This window comes from Parasteatoda tepidariorum, chromosome 6 (assembly GCF_043381705.1).
Source record: "Parasteatoda tepidariorum isolate YZ-2023 chromosome 6, CAS_Ptep_4.0, whole genome shotgun sequence".
Classification (NCBI taxonomy): Eukaryota; Metazoa; Arthropoda; class Arachnida; order Araneae; family Theridiidae; genus Parasteatoda; species Parasteatoda tepidariorum.
The window spans coordinates 81321356-81339022 of NC_092209.1; the positions used below are offsets into that span (position 1 = coordinate 81321356).

General features: G+C 33.2%; 2 protein-coding genes across 2 annotated transcripts in view; one reads left to right on the plus strand and one right to left on the minus strand.

The window, feature by feature from the left end:
• Window positions 1-313: 313 nt before the first annotated feature.
• LOC107454185 (TD and POZ domain-containing protein 3-like) lies at window positions 314-4580 on the minus strand. The gene is made up of 2 exons (XM_016071285.4): window positions 4380-4580; window positions 314-1710 (listed from the first exon to the last, which is right to left on the minus strand). Exon 2 carries the CDS (start codon window positions 1670-1672, stop codon window positions 545-547), a length of 1128 nt encoding a protein of 375 aa, XP_015926771.1. The 5' UTR covers window positions 1673-1710; window positions 4380-4580; the 3' UTR covers window positions 314-544.
• A 10205-nt stretch (window positions 4581-14785) lies between these two features.
• The window catches only part of LOC139425935 (CD151 antigen-like), a 17498-nt gene continuing 14616 nt past the window's right edge, over window positions 14786-17667 (plus strand). Inside the window, exons 1-2 of the mRNA XM_071182785.1 lie at window positions 14786-14953; window positions 17425-17499. Coding sequence (XP_071038886.1) covers window positions 14789-14953; window positions 17425-17499 — 240 coding nt within the window. The 5' untranslated portion in view covers window positions 14786-14788. The remainder of the gene's footprint in view (window positions 14954-17424; window positions 17500-17667) is intronic.

Genomic DNA, 17667 nt, shown 5'->3' on the forward strand with positions numbered 1-17667 from the left:
ATTGATATGTTTCAAAAAATATTATTGCCAAAATAATCCCATTGATGTCATCGTAGTGGCGCAAAATTTATTATTGATATGAAGTGCTAAGATTAAAACTATGGAACATAACTTGACATAAGCTAAAGCAAAATCTATAACTTACAAAAAGATCCAAAAAGATGAAGTTAAACAGACATTTTATTAATTCCCTCGTATTATTCTAGCATTTGAAAGTGTTTTTTTCTTCCAACTAACTAATTTCGTAATTGCGTTTCTGCATTTATTATCTTAGGGATGCCTTTATCTTTCAAAATAAAGCTAAACCAACATAAAATTATCAAATTCTTTTTTTTATTTTCAGTGATAAAAACTCTGAAAGCTGATGTGGGACAGTGCTGATACGTTGTAAATTAACAAACCATGATCTGTAGAAATGTAATTTTCAATATAAGTATTTTGGCAGGCACCTAGGGGAATATATAGGAAATTTATTACAAATATTATTCGATTTTAATATTTAAAAACTAAAATGTTTCCATACACTAAAACTTTTTAAACTTAATTAAAGATTTTCTGCAAGTTTGTACAAAATATCAGAGGCTAAATCAGCTCGATTGTATAGCAAATCTGCCCATTCAGTTGAGCGTAAAATAGTTCTGGAATTTTTGCAGAAATATTCCTGGGCACTTTTCTGAAGCTCTTCGTCTTGGTGGGCATCAGCGAAAACAAAGGCATCACAGATGTTTTTGTCTGATAAATCTCTTCTCAAAAAATATAGGCATTCCTTCTTTAGCAGATCAATCTGGTATTTATCTGCTGCATAGTAAAGTTTAATGGCGGCATCCCACGCAAGATCGCCAATCGGTTCTAAGTGCAAAAATTGCACCAGTAAGAACAAAGTGTTACAATCTATGTCCTTTATGTCGACGATATTGCTCTGATCTTCCATCATATTTCCTTGGAACATGGCATTAAATACGGGAGACCTGGCGCAGAGAAGAGCTTTCTGCACAGCGAAATCTTTCGAAGCTGTTCGCAGAGTGACGTAACGAAACTTTTTCTCTCTGAAAAGTTTCAGTATGTCTTCTAAGTCATTAAATACATTGTCGTCTTCTGTTTGGGTACATTTAGTGCTCATTAAACTAATGGTAGGGTGCAGTGGCAACAACGGCATGTTTAATAAATCATATGGTTTCAAAGATGTGAACTTTTGTAATGATTCATGTATAATTGTACAGTTAGACATCATTCGAGATGTCATAACACATTGCTCATATCGATTTCTAGTCTCCTCATTAGACATGTGACAACTAACCGTTAACTTTCCATCTAGCAAATATCTTTTCATTGGAGTGTGCTCATGCCATTTTATCAGATAAGGAGCGCCTCTAGGTGGTGCCCGAGGACTCATTCCTTGGCAAAGACCTTTTACAACTGATATCCACTCCCTTTCCGTCATTAAAATTGACATTTCTAAATTGATGTTACTTTTACTGGCCGGTCCAACTTTATGAAGGCCTAATGCTAAAGGTTTAGACTCCCGATGATCTAATTCTAAATACCATGTTGAATCTATTAACATCGGAACATCGAATATTTGGCTTTTAATCTTACACTCTGGAACATTTTCGTCAATACAAAAATTTTTTATAATCCAGTAGCAAGTAAATCCATGTTGGAGTTCCGCCATATTTTTATAAGATGCTTCTCTTCTAACTGCAAATTGTACTGAAAAATAATTGAAACTTTATTGGTATAACATTTGCTCTGAATTCATACATTATACATATATATTTTTAAAATTATTTTGTACGATTTAAGCTATAAGCACTGCCAATTGTAATTGCTTACGTTTTCCTTTTTCCCTAAAATATAATAAAATAGAGCGAAATTCATTTGCTACTTTCCCTAGAATAAAAACTTAAGCACATAGTTTTAAAATGCAAATTTGAGCTTCGCCATGGATAGAAAATGTTTTGATTATACCGTATGAAGCTTAATAAAATATTTTTGCCTTCCAACTGCTATCTGCGCGGCTCAACAACACTCGACCATGACTGAAATGACATGGTTGAAAGCCCTTATATAGCAAGACGGAAAAGAAGAAAAACTGGTACGAAAGACATTTTATTATAGCATTTTTTCGAAGAAAAATGAAATATCTGTAACTATCAAGATTTCTTTTATTATTTTAGCATATATATTAATCTGCTTCCTTTCCGAGATAAAATAGACATTGCTGATTAGTTTAAAAAAAGAATAAGTAAACTCCTCTCTCTCTCTCTCTCTCTCTCTATATATATATATATANACAAATCCTGTCATATATATATATATATATATAAAAGAGAGAGAGAGTTCTCCCTAGGGGAATAAAATGGACAGGGTGCTTCCTCACAGAATATGACCCTTAGAGTTTTGAACGGTCACTCACTTACCACCGTTAAAATTTACCCAAAGTATATAATATTAAACAATAACTGAATTTGATCACCAACTATTTTTATATTAGAACAGTTAAACGCGTAAACTCAAAGCACAGTATTTTGTACATCAATAAGTTTGAAATTTGATATTCTTTCCCCTCCCCTCTAAGAACACATTCAGAAGAAAGAAAGAAAGTGTTTGATTCTGATAGGAATTTCTTAAATAATATTTACAATTTCTCATAAATTCTAATTTTTCCAGGAAGTAGAAAGGGTTGCTTACGGGGAGATTTCCGTATCGTGATCTGTGGCAGAATAATAGCCAAGTCTTACAAACTTCCGGGCAGTGGCCAGTGAGAAACTTTTAAAAAAAAACATCACAGAAAGTGCCTAACTAGCCACCTCCGGTCAAACATCTACATGTTTTTTTTTCTTTTGAATTTGCAAGTCCATTTGGTACCTTGGCGATTGAAGTTGGTGCGACAGATCACGATACCTTGGACAAGATTTAATGGAAAATCTATTGTGGTTCAAAAAATGTGTTCTAGTAGGGTTTTTTATTTATTGAATTTTTCAATAAATAAATGTTTAAGAAACGAACCTTTTGCAGTAAAAATAAAATAAAAAGTCAGTGTTTAGAAGGTTTTTGGCTTATTTTTAAAAGAATGGGCAAAAAGAACGCCTCAGTATTGATTTTCCTTCTAGGCTCGGCTGGGAGGAACGACTTTCTAGAAAACAAACTGTATTAAAACATCCAATATTCGAAGAACTATCTATCGGTTTACAATATTTAATGTAATATTATTATTTGAAACGACAAAAAGAAGACAATACTTTCGTATTTATTTCCTTATTTCTCCCAGTTAAATCGCTCACTAAAAGGCCTGTTTAGACGATCCAATTTCCTGGACAGAGATTGATTGATATTGATGAAAACTTGTTTTGCTTTGAGCTTGGATCGTGTAAACAATCATCCAAGTACTTGGTCCAACCTCTTGGACGATAGTAGAGCATGTTATACTTTCCGTCCAAGTTTTTTCTCCCTTAACCAATAAGCGTCTTAGGATTTGTGACGTCAACAAGCAGGCAGCAAATTATGTCATTGTGTTGTCTGTTTTCATATATTTTAGTTCAAATAAATTGATCTGTTGCGGTTTATTTGTGTTATTATGATTTTATTTGAATTTATTTAGTAATTTTAAACTTATATAAGCATTATTAATATAATGTTAAATATGAACAATGCGCATGCGCAAGTTTTTCTTTCAACGAATCAGCGACATTCAAGAACTTGGATAGTGTCGACGAATCATCCAATTTCTTGGACAGAGAAATCCCTCGAATTTCTCGGATTCAAGAACTTGGACCGTGTAAACAGGCCTAAAGTGTTTACATATTACGGGGAATCCCCGGTTTAAGTGTAAGTAGTAGTTGTTCGGTAGCGCTTATTTTTACCAGTAGGTGTCACTACCACAGTATGACGAGGTTAACGCCCCGACAAAAAAAAATGGTTAAAAACTGAAAACTATTTCAATTGAACATTAACGGACTAACACAAATCTAGAACTACTACACACTGACGCAAGGAACAAGGCGAAACTACAGACAGCACCATGGCGTCGCTGCTCATACTAAAAGAAAACATAAATATTAATAAGCATAATAAAGTTTCCAATGCTCCTTCTTTTTGTACAAAATTAAAATGTACTAAGTTTTAATAAGCTTTCGCAGTGTTCTTTCAATACATGAAAGTCGTTATTCCTCCCAGAAATTTACATTTATTCTATACAATAGAATCAGCCTATTAGTTTAAGTTTACTTTTCAAATAGCAAAATCGATTTTAAATTTACATTTTATCGATTTTAAATCGACATTTTGAGCTATGAAAGTCTTATAGTCACATCTGGTTAACACAGAAATGAAATGGAAAATTTAAAAAATATTTTCTTTAAAGAAAAATTATATCTTACCTGCACACCTATGAATCTCCTTTTATATTCCGAATATTAGCTTAATTTTTTAATTGACTCGATGAAGAATTTATGTTAATTTCATATTTATTTTATGATAATAAATTCAATAAATGCGTTTTTATGATCTTTTTGCTTCCTTAGAAGGTTTGAATGTGAAACTGCCTTTATCTTCCAGCAAACTAAACCTACATTCGCTTATCGGGAATTGTAAGGCAAAAGTATTTTCGATAACAAATGCTATCGATGTGATTGTTTCGAACTGATTATTATAAACGCAGAATGAGATAAGAAGACAAAATTTGACTACTATTCTTTTTTTTTTAAAAATACAGTAAAGTATTTATCGAATTCATTTATATTTATCATTTGCCCTTAAATATTGTCTGTTTTAAGTGCATGTATCTGAGTGTCGCTTAAAATCTTAAATAAAATTAATAAAATATTAAATAAAATTATTTCTAGAGTGCAAGCTCGAATGGGCTTTTTAAAGGCTCAAAAGATGAGTAACAGAAAAAAATGTTGAGGCATTAAAGTTGAGTTTGGTGGTTGTTGTTGTTGTTAATTTACGTCGCACTAGAGCTGCACAATGGGCTATTGGCGACGGTCTGGGAAACATCCCGGAGGATGATCCGAAGACTGGCCATCACAATTTTGATCCTCTGCGGTGGGGATGGCAGCCCCTCTTCGGTAGCCCGACAACCTGCGGGCGAAGTCGAGCACTTTACGGTAGCACAGTTTAACGAGGACCAATACCGCACACCCTCGGTCCCTACGCAGACTGATCCAAGTGGTCAAAGTTGAGTTTGGATTCACTTTTTCGGGTCCGAGCCAAACCCTGCCCGAACACAATAAAAACCAAGCTCGAGATTGATTGGATTTTTCTTTTTTTTTCATATATTCTGAAACCCATCTGAGTCCGAGATTTAATGTAACAGGCAGATGGTAAAACTTTAGAAGAGATAATTTAAGTAAAATACATTATGATAACTAATTTAATAGTTTTCTCCTACTTTATTATTCACACCCTGCTTCTTATTCTATTTTTCGATTCAATCACGCATAAATTAATATTTCGGGTTTTCCCTTAACTAACTGAGGGCACATAGTTCAGAATTGGATGACAATGCATGAAAATAAAGAGAAAAAAGTAAAATTAAGAAAAAATTAATATTTTCGCGATTGTCTTTTGTTGTCGATTCGATTATTTCAAATGAGTGTCACATGTCAGTTGAGAAGTTTTGTGTATAGTGAGTGAAAAAATTGAGATTTTAGAAGTGAGTATTAAAGAAAAATAAAAATAATATTTTTAAAAACCACGTTTTTGTAGTGGAGAGTAATAATTAAAAAACAAAAATTTGAAAAACTAAAAACGTGGGGAGCATGAAGTACATAACAGTACATATACACATACGTATACACATTTTCTTACTCATACACATGCACAACCACACACACATCCACATTCAGATACAATTACAGATATACATACACATATTCTCATGAGCGCACATACTGTTACTGTTATGTATTCCATGCCCCCCACGTTTTTCGTTTTTCAATTTTTTTTTAATTATTATTGTGCACTACAAAAACGTGGTTTTTAAAAATATTATCTTGATTTTGATTTTTTTTAATACGATATTACTTATTACAATAACTGTATCTCAAAATAAAAAAACACGCATTTAGTAAACCTTTCGTGAACAGTCCGATTCGCGTGATTTCGCCGTCGATTGTTTACTTTCAATCAACAATCCTTAGTCGAACTACCACTATTAGAAATCTGCTACTCTTATCCTATAATTACTAAACCGATAAAAAAAAAAAAATTTTTAAAAACATCGCGATCACAACGAAATATAGGGGCGTTGTTGTATGCGACGAATTCCTGCGATTTCCATATGAACAGTCATTCAGTTACTCTGAAGACGTCTTTAATGTAGCGTGTGGCATTGTAATGTTTCTTCTTTATTGTGGCTTATTAAATTTAAAAAAGAAAACTGTTTGATATTCTTTTTTATGCAAGTGGAAACAAAATGGCATCTTTTTTTTTTTTTTTTAGAGAGAAGAAACATCCAAAACACATCGAAAAATATTTGTAAATAAGCAGGAAAAAAATACGTATCTTCTTCTTAGAGTTAAAACCTGAGAAATCGTTCTACTAAATTTAATGATGTAACATGAAAGGTCTATTTAAACTTTACATTCCATAGCTTTGAGAATTATATTACTTCAAATATTAAAATAAGCAAAAAGTATAAGCTCATAATTTTATATCATTTGATTCTGCAAAAAAAAAAAATTCTGATAATTTTTATCAAAAAGTTTCAATAAAAATTATTATTTAGAAACTAAAAAGCTAAAATAAAATAAAGAATACTTGCGAAACAAAAAACTATTCTAAAATTTCCTCACATTAAAATAAAAAGCTTTCATGTTTTTTTTATTCATAATTGGACGTAAAAAACCGTTCTATAGAAAATTATTACCAAATAACAAAACAAATTAATTACAAATAAAAACTTTTCAAATCCGGATAACAAATAAAATCCGGAGAATTCTAAAATGATATATTCTTCATTTTAAAACTTTATTCTCAAATAATATATACATAGATTATCCCCTTATTACTTTAAGATGACACACCACATAATAAAATTTTATAATTGCAAGAGCTCGATATAAATTTCAATACGTGACTTGAAAACAGAAACTGAATTCCAGTTGAAATTTATCATTCAAAATTAAAATATACTTACCAAGAAAACGATAAAAATTTATTAATAGTCAAGACAAATGACACTATTTCAAGTTATTCGGATGATTCCTTACTGTTGTTTTTCGAATTATATAGATACAGAAATATACACTATTCTATAAAGAAGAAGAATATTCTATAACTATTACAGTTCCTTCCATTCTGAAATCACATTTATTTATTGGAATGAAGTAAGAAATGTTGACTTCACTTCAGTTATGTAATCAATTAAAAACAAAAAAAAATTTAATTTACCGTAATACACACATCTCTAAAGCAAGCGATCATGAAATCGGAAGTTACGTTGTTGATAATAGGAAAGATAAAAACTACCGAGAAATTCTTCAAATGTTGAGCTCTTTCTGTTTCAGAAAGATTGACCGATGTTTTGGGTCGTTCTTCTAGTTCTTCTGTCTTTTCCTTATGGACATTTTGCTTCTTATTTGCTGCTAAGAAAATGGCGTCAGACTTTGCCCATGATAATGATGGAACTAAGTGCCTGATATTTTTAGGCTTCCGCTAGAGAGGGCGTACTCAAGCGTTGCAATCGCGAATTGTTGTCGACACTATATTTCGCACAAAATAATGGTAGCACTTCCTATGCCCGTTCATAAAAGAGATAAAATTATGTAAATAAACCTTAAAAATACAACTTTTTAGTTTTCTTTTTCCATCAATGGGAGCTACATGCTGATATTTTCTCTGAACAAATTCGGCACTGTATATTTTTTCAACTTTTGTTTTCAAAATAACTTAAAAAATCAAGTGATTTGTTTTTCCTGTTGATGAATATTTTGCACTATTCTTCAATATCCTCTTCATTAGGATGAAAAATAAAAAACTAAGTGATGAGAAAGGTAATATTTCAGGTTGAAAACGTTAGTACAAACAACTTTCTAGTTCTCATTTCTTTATTAGTAGAGTACCGAATGACAATAAAAAAGATAGGGCATTGTTTTTGGGAAAAACATAAGTGAATGAAAAAGGTTTAGTCTTAAAATTCAACTTCTTCGGAATCGGGTCAAAATACAAATAATAGAAACTAATGAACTCAAATTTTTTAACTAGGTATGTGTCTTTTGAACTATTATCTTTAAATAATGCAGTTATTCAAGAAAAAAATTGATGATGGTTATATAGATAGATATAATGAATTAATATTTAAAAAACGTTTCATTTTTTCTAGAAACTTTTAAAAAGCTATTATATTCCAATCAACAAACTGAACCATTACTTTGGGGTATTACCATTTGTTAAAAAATTTTGTTTTGTAAAAATGCAAAATAATATTTTTAGAAAACCCTTAATCCTTTTGAGCTTTCTTTTAAAAATTACTAAAACTACTAAGACTACAGTACTAAACTAATTAAACTATTACTAAAACTATAGTATAAAATAACCACTTTATTTATATATATANGGGTGATTCTCACGAAGCATGACAATTCGGACCAAAATATTTCTTCAAATTTAAAATCTTCAAAACAATCAAAAAATTTTTTTTGTATACTTCTTTAGCTACACTTATTAATATCTTATAGACAGCAGTGTACTATGGCACTTTATGCAGTGGCACTATATGAAGCAGATATTGTGCCTCTGGCTATGAGATTTAGGATTGGTTCCTTTAAATATTTTAATAAACTAATGAGCCTTGGTGATTCTAACAGAACAGCTGCATACATCTTGAATTGGAGAGGTAGTCAGCGTTTGAAAAAAGACACCCCATTGGAATATGTTAAGAAGGAGGGATTTATTGAATTTGAGGTCGTTCCTTCAACCACTCTAAATTGTTTGCCTCCTGCGGTGACCCTTTGGGGCATCAGTTTTAATGACAATCTGAGATCTCAAGCCAATAAACAGGTGGACCATCCAGACCTGTTGAAACAGTTGGTCCATCTAGACCTGTTGTAACAGTTGGCCCTTGAGGTTGTCAATAGTATCCCTTCTGGAGCCTTGGTCATCTACACTGACGGTAGCAGGTTGGAAGACGGTAGAACCGGGAGTGGTGTTTTTGTCAACAGCAATGATAGTGAAATCAGGATCAATATCCGAAACCCTAACAATTGCTCAGTTTTTAGAACTGAGATCATAGCTATTGGAACTGCCCAGACAACGGATAATAATTGCATTTGGATATTGACCGATAGTATGAGTGCTATTCAGTATTTCAAGAACTGGCCGGAAATATTGGATATTCCTGGCCAGATTACGAAGCTTCTATCTGAGATAGGCCTGAAGACAACCACAAGTCTCCAATTGGATTCCATCGCATGTCGGGATACATGGCAATGAGACAGTCGATGTGCTCGCCAAGAATGGCTGTGATCTTCCTATGGACTGTTTGAACCATCTTACTCCCACGGAGATCCCTTCCCCGGGAAAACATCGTTTGCTTCCAGTGTGACTCCGTACTCCATCCCATCAGTGGTATGCTGGCAACCGCCCTGGCATATCATTAACATGCTGCGGCCCACGGCCTTTCCAATCGGTCATGGTCAGATTTCGAAGTGGCCACCTTAAGTGTTTAAGGTTTCAAAATGGGGAGAAGACTTTCCCACCTTGTTCCTGCTCCCACCTGCTAGTCCTGATCACCTTCTTTTTTGCCTTGGCTCTTCTTTTAAGCAGCTCCTGGTTGATCGGGACTTTCTGAAGATATATGGGGAACTGAGCAACCTGGTCTAGGCTTTCCTTCTCCAGGGGGATGTGTAACAACAAGATTCAGTGCTAGAATGTGAAAATCTGATCATTAGATCAGAAGTTATTCAGGGTAGATCATTTTTTCCCTCGCATTGTACATTCCAACGTCTTGCTAGAACTGCTCCTTGAGAAAAAGTATGATTTTTCAAAATCATAGACGAAGAGTGGGAAAAAATCGCACTACCTTAAGGAGTCTTTTTTATTTGTAAAGAGTATACGAGGAATACTGGTCATCGTGGTACTTGAAAAAAATAATCCCACCCTTTTATAATTGTTACATTTATGTTTTCTTAAAAATTATTGATTTTTTCAGAGAGAATCTCTTACGAAGTATTCTTTAAGTCAGAGGGACCAGCAATCTCCCTCATTTTGTCAAAAATTTTGCACAATGTTCGAATTTCCGCTGCTACCTGCGGTGTCGTTGGGGTAAGTAGCACTGTGTGAACATTTTCAATCATCTAAAGAAATTTAACAAAGCAACCATTAGTAATAATAGCTTGAACTTCTGTTAAATACATAATTCAAATCTAGTGCTTTAGAAGTGGCTTCTCTTGGCAAAGTACCAAAACTATCTTGAAATTTTCGGCACTTGGACGCAGATCTTCGGGTAACAATCGGTACCCATTACGTGCAAGGATTTACCAACTCCGAACTTATGTAAGTCTAGCGCATACCCAAAATCGACTACCCGCCATGGTGCAAAGAACCGGAAAATGGTTCGTTGCACCATGTTTCATTTTTGTCCATCAAGCGGTTGAAGCACCAAATCCGCTCTGTGAAGTGCTGCCGAACCCATAAAAGTTAAAGGACTCGTATATTTCTCGTCTGTGCACTTCTTAATTGATTTTGAATCTTTGATATGGGAAAGGTATTTTACCCTTAACCATGGCCGACTGTGAGTTTTGGAAGGGCTAAAAGAGTAATTTTACTGCACGTACGTCTTACAAGTAATTCTATGTGAAGTTTGTCTTGCACGTAGTTTCGTTTTGCATGTAGTTTGTCCTACATGAAGTCATTCGTCTTGCATGTTCCAAACACGCTCGTATAGAGCAACTGAATGCAGTTTGAATAGTCCTTCAATGTCAGGTGGAACAGGAAGTATATGCGGACCAGATTCAATCATTTTGGCGATTATCTGTCTCGCCAAGGTGAGCTACTTATAGTCTGGAAGAATATCCGCCCTTATCACTAACCTCCGACCCTACGCATCTTTGAAATTTACATGGCTTGGGATGCAGCTCCTTTTTCGCTATTTTGTACTCAGATTTGCGATTGATTTAGATTTCACGTGTGATTTCTCTCATAGAGGCATTCGAATCTCGTTTTATCCGCTCTTTTAGATAATATTGTGGTTCCCAGACGGTAATTTTTTTTTCTTCCTTCGAAAAGGTAACCTATGTAGCCAGACTACTTGATGCTGTTGGAGCCTTGAACAAACGAAAGATTTCGCTCTGCCTTTTTCCTAGACGTAACAGCTCAGGACGCTTTCTTGATACCCTAACGCAGTGATTCTCAACCTTTTTTTTGCCGTGGCACACTTTTAACGATTTCAAAATTTGGCGGCACACGAAGAAAAAGATAGGTTTAAAAGTTGTTTACTTACCTATACACTGTGTAAAATAGTTTATGATAATAATTTGGAATGCAAAATAAAATAATACAATATGTACTACAAAAACAGAGTTTATTAAGGGATTAATTACAAATGAATAATAAGACTACTTTTAATAAGAAATTTGAGCTTTACTTTTTTTAATATTTCAATTTATATTTGGTCGTAAAAATGACAATGCTACTCTCATATCGTCTTCTACATTCAACAGTCTCGATCTTTTTTTTCGTTTTTATGTTGGTTTGTACTGAAAATCCGTATTCACACAAATAAGATGTAGAAAATTGTAATAATATTTTTAAAGCTTTTTTCGCCATCATGGGATAATCGCATCTAATGTCAATCCAAATAAATTAATTGATACTTCTGAATATTTTAAAATTAAATCTCGATTATTAGAAAGCGAAATTAGTTCTTCCTCTTCATTCAAAGTTGATTCAAATACAGAAGTATTCATTGTCACAAATGGATTACGAACCCAATCAAATTTTTTTTATTTCTAAATTTGGGAAATGATGACTAATTCTCTCCTCTAATGTTGTCAAATGGTCAATAACAATTTTATGAATAGTTTTATTAAAACTTTTCCTAATATTCTTCCTGAGCTTTATTCTTCCATAAAGTTATTTGTTTTTGGAATCCCACCCTTGCATACTTGAATTTACGTTAGTAAAAATAACAAAAATGTCTGATAAGTAAGCTAGCTTAGCACACCATATTTTATCTTCCAACAAATGAACAAAATCATAATTTTTATTTTGTTCAAAAACATTTTCATTTCGTCTTTTAATTCCAGTACATTATAATTTTAAGTATTATAATATCAAGTAAAAATTATATAGTAAAAATTATATTGCAAAAATTATAAATAGCATGTAGTAAAAATTATAAAGCATTCGGATTTTTACTATATACACTTCTAAAATTTGGTGGCACACGAAAGTGCAGCGTTACAGTGGTTGAGAATCACTGCCCTAACGTAACAACGTTAATCAACATTATCAAACCAAAAAAAAAGTAATAATAATAATAATTTATGAATCGATTCAAATTTTCTTTTCAAAGGAGATTAAAAAGAAAAAGTATCAAATGAAATTAAGGAAATAAAAAAAAATTGTGATAGCTTTATTACGATCACTGGTTTCCCATTGGTCAAATGCTTTTTTTTCTGGTTTAACTCCAATAAACGCCACAACATTTCNGTACTTTTACTTATATGTTTTCAATAAATTTAATTTATATAAAAAAGAAATTTTTAACACCTTTTTTGCATACCTTATAAATACGTATTTAATTGCGAAAAATTTCAAGTTTTGAAAAATGGCTCGACTATCAAGGAGCTTGGCCACCCCTGTTATAGTCTGTGAAGAAGATCCGCCCTCCAACCCTACGCATCTTTGAAGTTTATACGACTTGAAGTGCAGTTCCTTTTTCTCCATTTTTTGCACCGATTTATGATTGATTTAGATTTCACGTGTGATTTCTCTCATAGAGGCATTCGAATCTCGTTTTATCCGCGCTTTTAGATAATATTGTGGTTCCCAGTCGGTAATTTTTTTTTCTTCCTCCGAAATGGTTACCTATGTAGCCAGACTACTTGATGCTGTTGGAACCTTGAACAAACGAATGGTTTTTGCTCTGCCTTTTTCCTAGACGTAACAGCTCAGGACGCTTTCTTGATACCCTAACGTAACAAAGTTAATCAACATTATCAAACCAAAAAAAAAAAAAAANAAAAAAAAAAAAACAATACTACTAATTTATGAATCGATTCGAATTTTCTTTTCAAAGGAGATTAAAAAGAAAAAGTATCAAATGAAATTAAAGAAATAAAAAAAAAATTGCGACCACTTTATTACGATCACTGGTTACCCATTGGTCAAATGCTTTTTTTCTGGTTTAACTCCGATAAACGCCACAGCATTTATATTCATGGGTTGCAAAAACTGTCTCAAATGATGTTAGTCGTCAGATTGGTTTTCAAATCCTGGCTATATACGTGTTTCAAGACATCACAAAACACCTTTAGTTCTTCGGTATTCATACTTATATTAAAATCACCGTCAAGACAGTAATTATGAGTTAATAATAAAAAGAATATAAAAAGACTTTAAATTATTATGATGTAAATACATTAAGAATGACTGCTAAAGCAAATAAAAAGATAAAAAGAATTCTAAAAAATTATCAAACAGCAGCTGTCGCCATAGCAACGCATGCAATGACGACGCACGCGCACTGTTTATTATTACTCTTGAACACAGTTGAAAAGCGTGATGACGTCCAAATAAAGTGCGCGCGCCATAAAACCCAAAACAAGACCCATTTTGCCAATGGGTAAAAAAAAGTGTGATAAATTTCAGTATGTAGAAATAATTAAGTTAGATCAATACAAATCTTATAGAATGATTGCTTTGAAATTTAGCACTGGGTGTTCTATTACGGCTGCTTCTCATATCTATTTTCAGAATCCTTGTAAGAAATGAAGTAAAAAATAATTATGCGTATGAAGGCAGTAATATCTAAGTAATTAAAAGATTTTCAACTGCAAGCAAATGTTCGTTGAAAAAAAAAGGAACAAGGGAGGTACTGAAATGTAGCAGGACCTATCACAGAGAATTCCCCTTTTTTATGATAATTTTGAAGATACCTCAGTTTTTGCTCCACTTCAATAATCATTGTTTAGAGTTCGAAAAAAAAATTGTTCTTTTTCTATTTAAATTCGTTATTATGTGATCACCGTTGTACAATTTTTACGAAAAAAAATCTAAAAAATATACTTAAAGAACTGTCGTAACGTACCTTCGAAATCTAAAACTCTCTTTCTCGACTCTGTTTTATGACCGTAATAAAAAGGATAGGATAGCCGCAATAGCGGCTGATTCTTGCGTAAGTGATTTATGTTCAAATATCACCGGTGACAGCCAACACCTCCTAGAAGACATAAGGCCTCTGCGCGGATCAATTTAGTACTCCGGCGTAACGAATATAAACTGCGCAGTGGATAAAAAGTGAGAAAGATGTCACTAAGTTCGGACTACTAAGCTGCGCAGTGGTGGTTAATACGAAAGATGTCATTACGTTTGAACTACTAAAGGATCAAATTTCTTGTTTATGGTAACCGAGGCCTTTTCTTGTCTAGGAAGTTTTGTGACATCTCCTGTTTAGTGCTTACGACGTTTCCTGTAGAACGCACGTTGTGTATGTATGTTACGTTTATGTTATGTTATGTTATGTTATGTTATGTTATGTTATGTTATGTTATGTTATGTCTTTAATTTCTTAAGTAATTTTTATCTTCCAAAACTTATGTGTGTTTATTTGCAGTTGACTGGCATGTTAGTTTTCGGTGCTTCTGAGTGGCTACATACAGATCCAACATGCCAGAATAATCTGCGAATTGTCATCAGTGGAACGAGTCTCGCTGCTGCTACACTATTCGCATTCGGTTTCTACGGTTATTGGGCGGCTCTTCATCTTCAGCACAACATACTACACTTGGTAAGTACCGAAGTATACTTGGTGAGTACCGAGGCTTACTTGGTAAGTATCGAAGTATACTTGGTAAGTATCGAAGTTTACTTGGTAAGTACCGAAGTATACTTAGTGAGTACTGAAGTTTACTTGGTGAGTACGGAAGTATACTTGGTAAGTACTGAAGTTTACTTGGTAAGTACCGAAGTATACCTGGTGAGTACTCTGCTTAGGATACCACGAAATATCTTCTAACTCCAAGTTTTGAAAACTATGTAAAAAAAAATTTAAAAGAGGATGTTGCCAACTGAAAATAATATGAATCTAATAACCTCTATTTAACAGCAGAAAAGTGATGCAGTCAACGCATGTAATTGCAAAAGTTGATCAACAAAGATTGGTTAATAGCTTTTTTCAGACTGCAGCGCCATCTGTTTGCAATATTTTGTATTAATCTTGATAATCTTTTGTATTTGTTGGTATTCTTTGATAACTTAATAGAAGAATTTTATTTTATTTTGTAACCGTACTCCCTGGATGCACTCGGACGGGGGCGGTACAGGGTTGAATAATAAAATAGCTTATTTTGTAACCGTCGTTGAACAGCCGACCCAATTTTTGGGTTTGCGACTACTAATGTTCAACTCCGTAGTCTTGTAATTTTGAACCCATTCCAGAAAACAAAGGAATTCTTGGATCAAGTATTGGAAGAAATTGGCCTTCGTGGAGAACTTTTTGATGGAACTAACTCGCATTTGCGTCACATGGAGAGGAAGACCACGAAAACCTCCCACGGTTAGCCTGAGGACAAGGGGACTCTAACCCATGCCCTAGGGATATTTTATGTCAGCTCTGTGGTTGGTGCAAGCCGGTTGTGAAATTCGTATCGACCAGCCATCGCTGGGATTCGAAATCGGTTCACCTCATTGGAAGGCGAATGCTCTATCCCCTAACCCTTCATGGCTCTGAGAAAAGAATTAACATATTTTCTTAGCGAAGCGAAGCAAACTGTAAACTTTCGCCTAACATTTTTCTTTTCGAATTGTCGGTCGTGTACGGCGAGCTTGATGATAGCAAATGCAATAAGATTAGATTAGACATTTCATTTATATAAACCCAAGCTTTAGCTGAAATGTTAGTACACCATGCACAACCGCGTGATTGGACACTATGTACTGTGAAGCAATTACCCAAATTTAAAAGAAAAAGAAATAGAAATTGAAAACAATAAGCTATGTAAGCTAAAGTAAGAAGAAAAGGAAGATGTTTGTTCGTTAAACGGAATCGTAAAAAAATTGCCATACTATTAATGATGCCTAGTTATTTTTTGTTATAGGTACTAGTGGCATTATGATAATTGGTGCTGTTTTAAATTGGTGCCAAGTATATTTATATAGGTACTACTGTAAGTACTATGGTAATGAGGCTTTAACAGTCTACCGGAAGGAATAAGTACCGGAGAAATTATCTTACACAATTGTGGTCAATTTTAGCGCTCATGAGTTGACTTCGATTAACAGCATCGTGCCAAATGATACTAATAACAGTTAATCTTCATTTTGTAGGGATGAGTTCCTAAGAAACGGCGGTTTAATCAGAAACTGAATAACAAATATGAAATAAAAGCCGGCTTTTTTGAATAATTTTTCATTTTACATAAAAGGAACATATTATCTGGAAAATTAAATAAGACTATGTCAACTCGATTCTTACACCCAATATTTAAACCCTTACTTTTTCATGCAGGAATATAGAAAAGTTGTTTGTAATTTATTTTCAAATAACTTGAAATAATCTGCTTTGTAATGTTACCCAAGTCAAAATTTCCATTGATGAGCCAATCTTGATGGTATCAATAATTCCATCATGAACCATTATATTTTTTCATGGTAACCAACATAAGTAACCATCACCTTAATGTAGGAATTCGGTCTGATTTATGATGGTTCAACATAAGAATAGCAACTTATTTTGATGGTTTGTTCATGCTGAACCATCACTAATTTCCATCATAGTATCTTAAAAATCTAATTTCGGAATGATCATGAACAACCATCATCCCAATGTAGGAATTCGGACTGATTTATGATGGTCCCACTTAAAAAAAAAAATTGTTTCGATGGTATATTCCTGAGAGCCAACAAGAATTCCCATTAAATCATCGTGGAAATGTATAGTTGGAACCATCATGAACCATCACAGATGCTCATGGATTGTTGGTCCATGAGAATCAAACTTCTCTCGATGGTTAACCATCAAAGTATTAAAGTATTATTTTCCATCATGGAATAATGGAAGTTTGTTGGCATATCAAAAACCATGAACACGTAATGGAAAATGTTGAATGATGGTGACCATCAAATGATTTTGGACTATCATAAATTGAACTGAAACCAACATAAGCCACCAAAATGTCTTCATGGGACCATCAGAAATTTTGACTTGGGAAACCGTTGTATAATCACCGAAAACGATCAAAATTGCAATTTTTCTTGTAGTTTACTCTAATCTTAATGATCTGTTTTGTGCTGGAATTGTGCTTTGGAGCTGTCATATACTCTTTTTCAGGAAAGGTATATATTTATATATATTTAATTGTTAGAATTTTTTATACTTAAATTTTTATTTTAAAAATTTGCGTCGAAACACATTTCTTTTTGTTGCCGGTATGTTGGTGTTCATATGAACCCCTATTGATGTTTATATATATATATATATATATATATATATATATCTCTATA